This window comes from Gobio gobio, assembly GCF_949357685.1.
Source record: "Gobio gobio genome assembly, chromosome: 25".
In the NCBI taxonomy this organism is placed as follows: domain Eukaryota; kingdom Metazoa; phylum Chordata; class Actinopteri; order Cypriniformes; family Gobionidae; genus Gobio; species Gobio gobio.
Window position 1 is genome coordinate 6297996 of NC_137121.1, and position 13317 is coordinate 6311312.

Genomic DNA, 13317 nt, shown 5'->3' on the forward strand with positions numbered 1-13317 from the left:
ATACAATGATCATAATGCAAGCAAGCATGTTGCATGGATCTACTTTTAGCGGCATTCAGGATGCAACATTCATAAGTGTCCTTTCAAATGGGTCGCATATACAGACTGTCTCCAGGGGGACTGTCTACATCCCTAGAATGGAAAACAGTAAAATGCGTGTTAAATGTGTTCTAGTGTGTGCGTACCCTGGATGTGATAATGGTGTGCTGAAACATGCAGCAGATGGTGGTGGCGAGAGTCCAGTTCTCCCTCTTCATCAGCCGCTCCACACAGCGCTCAGGTGACATCAGCAACAGATGAGACAAACGTCCGTCACCATGAAGACAAAATAGCTCGTTACGGAAAACTGAAATCTCCACCACATCTATAGAGAGAGGAAGACGGATATGGATTCAAGTGCTGTAAAATTATCAAAATGACCAATGTATTTTTTTTTTTATATGTAAAATTAAATATTAGGTGTATATATACAGTACGGGTCAAAAGTTTGGAAACATTACTATTTTTAATGCTTTTGAAAGAAGTCTCTTATGCTCATAAAGCCTGCATTTATTTGACCAAAAATACAGAAAAAACTGTAATATTGTGAAATATTATTACAATTTAAAATAATGGGTTTATTATTAACTGATGAATGATTTCTGAAGGATCATGTGACACTGAAGACTGGAGTAATGATGCTGGAAATTCAGCTTGGCATCACAGAAATAAATTATATTTTAAATAGGGCTGTCAAAAGATTAATCGCGATTAATCGCATCCAAAATAAAAGTTTGTGTTTACATAATATATGTGTGTGTACTCTGTTAATTATTATTTATATATAAATGCACACACAAGCATGTATATATTTAAGAAAAAAATATTATTTTTATATATAAAACATTTATATTAAATATATTATAGATTATATAAATGCACATACAGTATATACATGCAAATATTTCTTAAATATATTCATGAATGTGTGTGTATTTATATATAAATAATAATTAACAGAGTACACACACATATATTATGTAAACACAAACTTTTATTTTGGATGCGATTAATCGCGATTAATCTTTTGACAGCCCTAATTTTAAAGTATAATAAAATAGAAAACCGTTATTTTAAATTGTAATAATATTTCACAATATTACAGTTCTTTTCTGTATTTTTAATCAAATAAATGCAGCCTTGATGAGCATGAGATCTCTTTTTAAGAGCATTAAAAATAGCAATGCTTCCAAACTTTTGTTGAGTACTAATTAATAAATAATAAATAAAAATGCATATTTAAAAATACAATTGTAAAATATTTTTTTAAAATATATTTTGATGTTTTATGTTAATTAGGTTGTTTTTTATATTATTATTATTTATTTATTGACATAAATACATAATTTTATAGTAAATGTTACATTTATAATAAAGATTAATTAGCTTTAATAACATACAAGAGGTCATACAATATATAATTGTTAAAATATGTGAGCAAGTATGTTTTGGCGTGAATATACTTTTGTGCATGTGTCACTTTCATGACCTCTCACCTTTGACCTCTGTCCACAGCAGAACCTGACCGCTGTGAGGGGTGAAGATGTAGATAGCCGAATCCGTCCAGGTGAGCAGATTTTGATCTCTAAGAAACACACACAACTCTCAAGTCAAATATAAATGCCAAAACCCTTTCTAACATTGTGAGACGTTATCTTCACAGTCATAAAACACACAGCAGATATGAAATCCTGTGCCTTTACTTAAGAGGTCATGTGTTATTGTAATACAGGAAGTGGTTACCCAAACTGAAGGAGTCTTGGGAAAGCCAGAGACTGTGGATTTGTCTGTGCGGGATTGAAATGTGGCTCATTCCTGAACACAAGACAAGTAAAAATACACAACAAAAATGTAAAGAGATACAGAACTAAGAGCCAAAATGATGTCACAAGTAAGTGTTAAACACACAAACACACACTTGTGAGAGATGAGGGGCAGCGGTGGGCAGGCCAGTGGCTGTTTGAACTGGTGTGTGCTCAGGACTTCTCCACTGAAACTGGCCTCCCATATCCGGGAGCCGGGCCGGGCACAGAACAGCAGGGGAGGAGGTCCGCCTGCCTGACCCCGCTGACCCTGCAGGAAAAAACACGCCCCAAACTCTCCGTCTCGCTCTTTATTACCCACACGCCAGAACTTCTCCCTGAGAGAAAGAGAGAAAAGACAATAAAAATGCATTTTCAGCTTTCTTTAGTGTGTAATGTTGCAGTTTGAGCAGGAAAAAGGTCACTCCAGCGGGAGTTCGTCTCTAAATCAGTGTCAGTGTTTCTGAACTCCCTGAAACGCCTCAATTGCAGTCTTGAGTTTTCTTCCAGGAACGAACCCGCCACAATATTCCTCATTTAAATAATTAGGCATATGCAAATTAAGGGATGTGGCCTAGTTGAGTTAGTTAGTAGTGTGTTGAATGTGGCAGTTATGGTAAGGGACGGGACATTTCCCAAACACGCTTGACCAATCACAACACACTGATTCAGCCGACCAATCAGAGCACAGTGTGCTTTTCAGAAGAAGGGGCTTCATAGAGACAGGAACTAAACAGAGTTTAGAGTTTTCAAAGTTTTCAAAGTTTGAAATATGACAGTGTATATATAGTGTATATATGACAGTGTATACCGTATATATAGTTATTTTCTTTCAAAAGTAAGAGTCGACTCTGAGTCATTTTTAAGAATCGTTAGAAGACCGAAGCTTTTTCTCTGACTAGATGACGTCAACTTGTCAAGTTATTTGAATACGATACGCCCACTTATTGCGCTCCAAGACGCCAGTGAAAACTAGAAAACATCATGGCGACGAGACGCTGTGTTCTGAAGTGCGACTCAAAAGCAAACTTTTTTCATCTGCCCAAGGATGAGCATTTGAAGACTAAGTGGCTTGAAGACAAACCATACATCGTCGCGATTGTGTGTTTATTAGTCTTCAAGTGTCTCTATTTGCATGTTTCGCGATCTCAGGAAGCTTCTGGACTTCTATTATGGCACATAGTATCTTCTTCGTCTGTCTGTACCATATATGGACTACATGTGCACAGAGCGCCCTCCGGCTGCCAGGATGAATTGAAAACAACACATAAGAGACTCAACCGCTCATGATTAGGCTACATCTGCGCATTTTGAGGAAGTATTGAATAAAAAATACTCCTCTGTTTAGAAATTTGACACAGACATATGAGAATCTATCAATATGTCTCCTCATTTGCACACTTTTGAACTAAAAGCCCTGAGGGATGTTGATTTGTCGCGAGTCTTCGTGAGGAGAATAGAGGAGTTTTTTTATGAATGAGATCAGCTGAGGCTCATATTATGTTCCGTTTCCGAAAATATCTGCACAGACTATACCAATCACAACTGACTGGGTCATTTGACCAATCACCGCAGATTAGCGTCACGTAAAGGCGGAGTTTTGAAAAGTGAATCACTAAAGGAATCATTTGAGAATCGCTGTCAAAACAGGTAAAAATAAATGCATATTATAAGAAAACTAAAGTCTTTTTTGTCATTGCATGCATGCAAAACTGTTGTTGGGGACTTCTAAAACAATATTTGGAACATTTTAAATGCCATAATAGGTGCTCTTTAAAAAAAAAAAAAAAATTCTCAAATTTTCATGTGTTTCCAGGTTTTCCAGGATGAGTGGGAACCCTGTAATAGTGGGTAACAGGACATGTGTTGTCCCATGTTTCCTGCCAACACACACACACACACACCTCTCTGTGTCACACAGGTAGCAGCGGCTGAGAGACGAGACCGCCAAGTGTCCGTCCGTGTACCCCAGCTGGACCACACGTGAATCCACTGTGGTGATGGTCTGAACTGGGAAGATCACAAACGCAGAGCCCTGTTTGGAAGCAAAATCAAAATCACTCAAATACACTCCCGTTCAAAAGTCTGGGATCAGTATGAACATGTGAAAAAGTTCTTATACCTTCCCGAGTTTAGACGACCCAGCCCGGACGCAGGACACTTTTCCTCCGGCATCTCCAGCAAACACTCGGTGTGCCGCGGTGTCCCAGCACAGAGACGTTACGATCTGCCCGCGGTGCTCCCAGGACACAGAGACGCGCTCAGGACGGCCACGCCGCTCCAAATGCAGCTCCCACACCACCACCACACCCTGACTGGGGTACACACACACACAAAAGCATCCAGATTGAGAACCACAAACACCAGGAGCACATATAAATGCAGACGGGGCGAACATGAATACCTTGTTGCTACAGCGATAAACTCCTCATCATGGGGGCAGCATGAGACCTGTGTGATTGAGCCTTCCTAAATAAAGACAAAGAAGACGAAACACTTTCATTTTCACTTCATTTCACCGATATTATAAATCTTTCTTTTTTTTTAAAGCAGCACTAGGTAGTTTTTGGTCTACAGTTGAGAAACAGTATTGTCCTCTACTACTGTCGTAAACTGTCATTCTACATCAGGGGATGCATCGCACGTGCATTTGTTGACATGACAACTATGTTTTATTTTTTTCAAACACCAAATGATCGCGGTGCTCACGTTTACAAGCCAGCGTCATAATAGTAGCCTAGTCTATTGGTTCCCGTTTTACAGAATCTATATGATACTTCAATTCAATGTTTGAGTGGTAGGTAATGACCAGAGATGTATAGTAGCGAAGTAGAACTACTTCACTACTGTACTTAAGTACTAAAAGGCAGTATCTGTACTTTACTAGAGTATTATTTTTTTCTCCTACTTCCACTTTTACTTCAGTACATATTTTCGATGAGTTTAATACTTTTACTCCGATATTTTTTTTATGTGCTGCATCGTTACTCGTTACAATTATAAAAATGTTACGAATCATTCCAAACCAAACCCACATTACCGCGCATGAGAGAGAGAGAGAGATCGCGCGAGAGAGCCGCGCATTCACTGTCTTTAGAACAACGAACGTCTTGCGCTCAAATTGCTCTCTATTTGTTTACATAGTTAATGTGCACTGTGAAGTAACACATACAAACAATGAACAGCTGTATTTTTATTAACTAAGATTAACAAAGATTAATAAATACAGTAACAAATGTATTGATCATGGTTAGTTCATGTTAGTTATTAGTCTAATACATTAACTAATGTAATGTTAACAAATCAAACCATATTGTAAAGTGTTACAAACAAATCATTTACTCAGAACACCTCTTGAAATGAGAATATAAGTGTGCTTGCCCCATTTTTTTTAGTAAGAGTGGTTATAGTAAGATTTAATCTTAATGAACTACAGTATTTTCAGGTTATTTATATGACAATATGTAGAAAAATTACTTACCAACATTGTGATTGTCCTTTAGCTTAATCATTTGAAATAATAAAAACAAAATTTTGACTACTTTCTTTAATAACTACATAACACAATACTTGTACTTTTACTTTCAGTACTTGAGTAGTACATTTTAAAATAAACTACTTGTAATACTTAAGTACAAAAATTTTTGAATACTTTAGTACTTCTACTTAAGTGTGGTGCTTAAAGAGCACTTCAACTTCTACTCAAGTCACTTTTTTGATAAGGAACTTATACTTTTACTCAAGTATGTGTCTCTAGTACTTTATACATCTCTGGTAATGACCATATATCGTCAATATTACAATATCAAGCTGCCATAGATGAATCTGCAAATTTGAAAAATCGATTTGCATTATAGCTTGAGGAAAGACAAATAAACAAATATCACAGACATGTTAGGTATCCTAAAATATGATTTTGTACGTCTTATGTATTTACTTGCAAGAATGTAGCCCCTCCTCCTTCAGCTCACGCCAACGAGCAAACGCTGACCCAATGTTGATCCTCGTCCTGCCTTTAATCCCATCACTTTCTCGTTTCCTCTTTTTGCTTTCCTCCGACAAAACCTTTGCTTTCTTATTTTTCTGTGCTGCTTCGGCCATGACTATAACATTCGGCAAACAAATGATAGTTTTTCGCGCACGTCCGAATTTAAGGAAGTGGTGGAAGTGACGTAAAGCAAAAAACGAATTTTGTAGTTCTTTTTTTTCTCGGGTTACTACCCGAAACCCGAAGATTTACGTACGATTAAAAACGATACAGACCCCGTCAGGCTATGGCAGACGTGTCATTCAACCTATTGTAAGTCGATGTATCATCACAAGAGGTTTGAAAATATATTATAAAGGTTGAAAAGTTACCTAGTGCTGCTTTAAGAGCATCTGGAGACATGTAACATGATTTTTTTTATTCTGTCCCTATTTTTTTTACTCATCTGTGAACACTTCCTGCTTTCTTGCTACTTAGCAACCTTGAAAAACACTCAAAGCAGAGCATGATCTAAGATGATACCAATACAGCCGATAATAAGTCGTGCATCACTACTCCGTCTGACTGTGTGATCAATAACCACTTCACAGTACCGATAAAAAACAGGAAGCAAACACGTCATGCATATACTATTGCAGACACAAGATTAAACACACATATCAAATTGATAACACTGGACAATAGTATTCCAACACTGCTGATAGTTCGGTTTATCAACTTAAAGGAGAACTTGTGAAATGGATTGGTTGTGTGTACTTTGTGTGTGAGGATGAGTTTCTGCTTCCAGCCGTCTCTCTGGATGAGGTGAAGCCCTCCGGAAGACGTGCCCAGAGCCAGCCACTTCCTGGACACGGAGAGGCATGTGCACTGCGGGAGAGAGAGAGAAAGATATTAGAGTAAATCTCCCGGTCATATTTCGTCATGAATTTAGAAATAAATAAATATAAAACGTTTGTTTACTTAAAGAAAATGGCTACCAAGATCATTATTATGACAATTAAGCTACCCAGTCGACATTAACGTAATGCAACAAAAACAATCCTCGTTTAATGCAAAGATATTGCATGCAACATTTCAATCTGTATTCTTATATTAATTATAACTATCAAATAGGCTAGTCACATTTTTGTTGCACTACTGATAATTTATAAAACACACAAATTCATTATTTGCTTTAATTATTGTAGAAAATGGCTATGAAGATCATTTTTAAGTCCTCATTATTGAAATGCAAATATATTACATGCAACATTTAAATCTGCATTCTTATATTAGTTAGTTTTTGTTGCACTGCCTTTAATTTGTAATTAAAAAAACACAATTATATGTATATGTATTTTTACAATTTAATGCTTTTTGCTGAAAAGTATTCATTTCTTTAATTTAATTTTAATGTCACAATGCAAACAATTTTAATCGTAATGTTCTTAATGAAAACATTTTTTTTTTTTCTTTGGGTTTTGGGGTGAAACTTGATTCGAATAGCCTATGTTTTGATTGATTCATCTACTAAATTATTCCCCTTTATTATTTTTATTGCATGAAATCAAATAAATTGAACAATCGGAGAGACATATAAAAGGCGCAATATGTAAGATTTTTGGATTCAAATATCCAAAAACCACTAGAACAATGTTATATGTTGTTGACTTGTGTACTTACATTATCCCAAATGTTTCCAAGAATGTTTAAATCCAGAGAAATAAGCCATTTTAACCAGGACACGGACATCCCCGCGTTACCCTCGATTTCTGGTTTTATTTTGTAGAAACCATGGAAATACCAAAGATGCTTTAATATATCAGGGTTTTTCCTACGTCAAAATTTTTTTTGCGGCCGCCAAAACGATTTTTTTGTCCCGCCAAAGCCTTATTTGATAAGTTATTGTGATTTATGAGTGATGTAGAATAGATAACCGCTGTGCTTGTGATAGAGCGCATGTTAGAGTGACAGAGAGAAGGAGCAGAGAGCTCCTCCCCCGCCTTAGTCTCTCATATTTCACATATTACGGTAATCAAAATCAGAAGGTCGGAAGACCAAATCCATGTTGCACGTGGCGCATTCAGAATTTTTTTTTGTGCTCAAACGTCGACTCTTCTCTGACCAGCTGACACGATAAACCATACTTTCAATAAAACAGAAACAAATCCTATCCAGTTATGAAGTGTTTTCTGTGTGTTGGCAAATCTTTCGCGATGTTCTAACAGACGGGATTCTCACACAACGTGTCTGCTAATGTCCGATTCGCGAACCAATGACTCCTTTGAACCGAATCATTTTAACGACTGGTTAGAACAACTGATCTGTCCAACACTGAACTCACAAATCAGTTTAATCATTTACTCAGAACACGTCTGAAATGAGGACACAAGTGTGCTCACCCAATTTAGCAAGAGTGGATAGTAAGAATTATTTTTAATTATCCTCAGCTTATTTATGTTGACAATGTGTAGTAAAATAAATACCCTAAAAGCATTTAGTTCAGACAAAGCTGTTATTAGCTAGCTGATCATTTTATGAAATTGTATATGGCAGAAAATTTGGCTATTTGTTAATTGTTTTAATACTACTTTTTAATATTGATATGATTATATACCAAACCAATTATCTGTAAATAGTGTAAAAAATGAGGAACAAAAACAAACATCAAGGTATCAAAATAAGATAAGCAAAAATTACAAAACGTTTCTTTGAATTTATTAAAAATGTATTGTCAGTATTGCGCTTGCAGATTACGTGGGTAGGGTACTTTTTACTGTGTGTGTGTGTGTGTGTGTGTGTGTGGATGACCATGTCTGTAAGCCACCACCGAAGACCATTTTTGACCCAGGAAAAACCCTGTATATATGATGTGTTGTATTAGACAGGTGAGCAACTGTTTGGATCATTCATGGACAGAAAACTAATCATTTTTATACAGCTCAACACAGTCTTATTGTTTAAATCTGCTTTTCTTGATTTACCGTGAGTATTATTTACCACGGCTAATATCTACTATAGCGTGCAACAAGTGTCTCATAGTAGCCGCCGAGTGAACGCACAGAGTAGTATTATAACATAACTTTCAACACACTCAAATAATGTGTGTAATATGATAAAACAACGCTGTGTTACCTCTCATACACATGACCAGAAAACGCGGAAGAGCTCGTTTACGGCATAATAAAAGCTCTGTGAAATCAAGCCGTCATCAAGATACACCTTTGTTTTGAATAAGCGATTTGCGGTGAAATGTTACATATTGTGCCTTTAAAGGGGGGGTGAAATGCTGTTTCATGCATACTGATCTTTTTGCACTGTTAAAGACTTGGATTCCCATGCTAAACATGGACACAGTTTCAAAAGCTAAGGTGGACGTTTGATGGGAGTATTTCTTTGCCAAAATTAGTACTTCCTGTTAGTCATAAGTTTCGGAAAGTTTTTTTCGATCATGGGTCCGCTTGACGTCAACAGGGCGGAATTTCCTTGTATGGGCCGTCCGGACAATTCTACCGGAAGAGTGCGCGCGCGCGCGCGAGAGAGAGAGAGAGCGCGTGAAAGCAATAGGCTACGGCCATCAAAGCGCTGGCTCGTAGCCAAATAACCCCACGTTAAGGCAAAAGTGGATGGAATTTGCTTTTCCGGATTTTCAAATTGCCTAATACTGAAGGATGGAGGGGTCCCAACGATAAAGGTCCCAACGATAAAGGTCCCAACGATAAAGGTCCCAACGTTGGAACCGCAGGCACTGAGTAAGACTGCTTTAAATGTCTGTTTTTGCCTATGCCCATCAAGTAGCCCAAACATGACCACGTATTGATCAATGGAGCATGCAATGTATAGTGTGTGTACATTTGTTTAGCTGGCCACTATATGTGTATGTTTGTGTATTGTAAAAGCACTCCAAACAACAATACACAAAGAATGGGGAAATATGTTGAACTAAATAAGCGCGCTTCTTCATTCAAATGCGCTACTATTCCATGTCTTTCTATGTAAACACTAGCCTGACGCGCAAAACCAGTCCGCTTACTACAAATCATGTCTACACAAACCACGCGTAAACACACACACACACACACACACGATATAATTAAAGTATAAATGTGTAAATAACACAAGCCGCTAAGCATATTATATAGTTAGTGTAACTTATACCACATAGAGACGTCCTGCTCTAGTCGTTTTTGCTGCTGCTCCTGTTCAACTTCAGCCTCTGGGTCTGATTCCGGATCATAGATGTATGGCTGTATCTGATTAAAAGCCATTTTTTATGTTGAATAAAGTTTTTTCCCGCTTTTAGGGATGACGCAGCTTTCAGACGCACTCAACACAATAACAGCAGCGTGCGCTCGTCATTCTTTAGCTCCGCCCACACGATACGCCCTCAGCCGCACGGCTTTTTCCGGAAAGACTCGGAACAGCGCATCTTTCTTTTATAATTATGATTAAAATAAAGACTTTTCGGAGATATGCAGGATGCAATGCTACTCTATAGGTACTCAAGATTGACATGAGACTGACTGAAACTGAGTGTTTCCCCCCCCTTTAATGAAGCTCCCTCGAAAGTAAACAACACCAACCGCAATTCAGGTCAGCTTGGATAAGAGTTGCCATAAAAGCTGTGGCAATAAAAGCGTCTACTCTTTCACAATAGTTGTGGTAGTGGAGTAGGTAAGTGTGTGAGTTACTTTGATTCGTCCCGAGTCCAGTCGCAGGGCGGAAAGGAGCGGGTCCAGACAGTCAAACTCCGCCAGGACATGAGAGCAGGACTCCACAGGAACCACAGGAATCATCCTGGACCGGCCTGAGAGGAAACAACAATAACATTGGCTTTTTAGTTGGGAATTATGAGTGAATGTTTGGCTAACAAGACAATATCCTCCTTTCGACCCAGGACTTTTGTCCTCTGTAGTGGACATTATATTTTAGTGGACATCATACATGCCACAGTTTTAAGTCTGACATAAAGAGCACATTCAGGGCTTCTCACAGATACCAAATGTTTGATCGAATTTAACACGCTTATGGAAATATGATAATATATTAATTTAAATCTGACTACTTTTTGAAGTGTTTGTCATAAATGTGGTTTCACATCAAAATATGACGTTCTGTTACGAAACAGGACATCGATTTCATACATTTCCACAGTAGAGGACACCTTAAATCAGGTTTATCTGGCATTTTGGGAGACACAAGGAATAGAGAAAGAAATATTTCAATATTCCTATTAAATATTAGATATTATTATGAAAATCTCGCATTATTTCACTTCTTTTTTCATGACATGTTGCCCCAAGAACACATTAATATGCACATTGGATTCAGTGTATTGTATATAATTGGAAAACCATTATATGCATAAAGCAAAATTATATTAAAATTATTCTGTTTTCATCACATTGTTTATAAACGTCTTTTTGTACAAAATTTGGTATAAAAAATCCTGAAACCTATCAATTGATTGGTGATTTAAAACCAACTCTCTCTCATACTATTGATGTCTTTTGTTTCATTGAGTCCTGAATCTGAAATCGCCCCCTAAACCTTCACTATTCCCTACATTAGTCCACTAATATAGTTCACTTGAAGGAGTGAATGAAAACGAGTGTGTGAAGTCGGACAGCCATTATTGCGGTGCATTGTGGGATTGAATGAGTGCACTCAATAACGTCCACTATGGTTTCGGACACCACTACAAATGGCGGTCCCCTCAAATAATGCCCTATTTGAGGGTATAGGGGGCGATTTCGGATTCAGCCCTGGTGTCTGTCCTCTACAGAGGACATAGCATAACGTATGTATAAAATATAATTTTCCAAAAATGTTGAAAAAAAGCTCTAAACCCCCGGTTCTCAGGAGGATATCATAGAAGCATTTTGCATAGATTTGACATCACAAGTGTGTTCCAAACAGAAATTGTGGGCTGATTATGCGTCCATGGCATGTTTAAACATTAAAAAATATATATGCAAATATTGTGATCAGATACACAGACACTGAAACAGATGATTCAAGTGCCCTAGAAATGTGGCAACACAGTGAGCTCACTAGGTTTTGAGACACAGCCTTCCTCAGTGTCATATGATTCCAGGGAAATCCAATTGAAAAAGCATGATCTCTCCTATTTTTTCCTGCTTTCCCACACAAAATAGTTCCATTGAAGGACACTACAACACAAACTACATTCCTGCATAGACTAAATAATATAAAGCAATGCCTAAACGAACCAAATATACAACAAATCTCATTAATACTTTTAACTTTTATTCTCTTTATTTGTTTTTCACACATTTGACAGTCAGCAGAAAAGACAAAACGCGTTCTCTCGCACACATACACACACATTTAACCGCTTCCCTTTCGTTTTAAACACTTGTTTACAAGAGTTTATTTTATTAAACACTTTATAGAGGCGAATCTTAAAGTTAGACGTTATAAATCAAGCCGACGCGTTAGCCGATTAGCATGACTGTCAATCACGAGATCCGAGTTCAAAACTCGCCAAAACAGCCTAAAACATCGAATAAATCCGGTTTTTGTATTAAAAACTAGTTTGATTAAAGTCAAAGTTGACCCTGAGCTGGAAATTTAGGGACTTTCACAATCAACGTTTTAGTTTCTACTTCTCCTCTTCGTTTTTTCCTTCAGTGCTTAACGTTAGTCATTTAAACGTTTGAGGCCACATAAAAAATACATTTTTTTTATTTTAAACAAGTTATTTATTTTATTAATAAACAAGTTTAACTTGTTTGAGTTGCTAAATGTCACCTCAAGCATTTCAGTCAAGTATTTAACATAAATGAATATGTATAAAATCGTGTTTTACCTCCACCTCAGCTCCAGACGCATTTAAATCTCCGAAACTTGCAGAAATGTAGTCAAAATGAATCATTTAGTGTGTAGAGACGATCATGTGTGTGTGTTTTTGCACCACTGTAATTCCTGCAGTGTGTTTGACAGCTGACTGAAAACTGACCGGCGCTACTTCTCCATAGCGCTCCATTCACTGTCACGCGCAGTGATTCACACTCGCGCGGGGGACTATTTCTGCCGCCTTTGGACATCGCTCACTATCAAATCAAACTTTACTTACACAACTAAATACATATATATATATATTCTTATCATGCATTAAAACAATTCAAGTGTCATCTGAACACATCTGCTTTACAAACAAACGATTCTCACAGACGCGTAGGGGTCCAATCAGTAGTTTGGCGTCCATTGGTCCATTAGAAGCTCTGCTTGGTATTGATTGATATTTGAGACGCCCAGGAGAATAAAGCCTGTTCCATCACCAGCAAGCAAAAAATAGCCAAGACTTGACCCTCAAACATCTTACGCCCTTGTAGTTAATGTACCATATTCAGATATAGATGTAGGAATTGTATTTATAAAGATAGCCATCACCAATTGCAAGCACAGAATGGCTAAACTGAACTGTATGGTGGATATTGAGACGTTACTACAACAGTATTGATTACTGCACACAGTCTGAGAACA

The 13317-nt window shown here is 37.3% G+C and overlaps 1 protein-coding gene across 1 annotated transcript in view; it reads right to left on the reverse strand.

Annotated features, from left to right (window-relative positions):
• hps5 (HPS5 biogenesis of lysosomal organelles complex 2 subunit 2) overlaps positions 1-12780 on the reverse strand; it is a 31009-nt gene extending 18229 nt beyond the window's left edge. Inside the window, exons 1-11 of the mRNA XM_079809548.1 lie at positions 12641-12780; positions 10500-10615; positions 6586-6696; positions 4246-4310; positions 3964-4156; positions 3746-3876; positions 1958-2179; positions 1783-1854; positions 1536-1624; positions 186-364; positions 129-132 (exon numbers count right to left, since the gene is read on the reverse strand). Coding sequence (XP_079665674.1) covers positions 129-132; positions 186-364; positions 1536-1624; positions 1783-1854; positions 1958-2179; positions 3746-3876; positions 3964-4156; positions 4246-4310; positions 6586-6696; positions 10500-10604 — 1171 coding nt within the window. The 5' untranslated portion in view covers positions 10605-10615; positions 12641-12780. The remainder of the gene's footprint in view (positions 1-128; positions 133-185; positions 365-1535; positions 1625-1782; positions 1855-1957; positions 2180-3745; positions 3877-3963; positions 4157-4245; positions 4311-6585; positions 6697-10499; positions 10616-12640) is intronic.
• Positions 12781-13317: the final 537 nt, after the last annotated feature.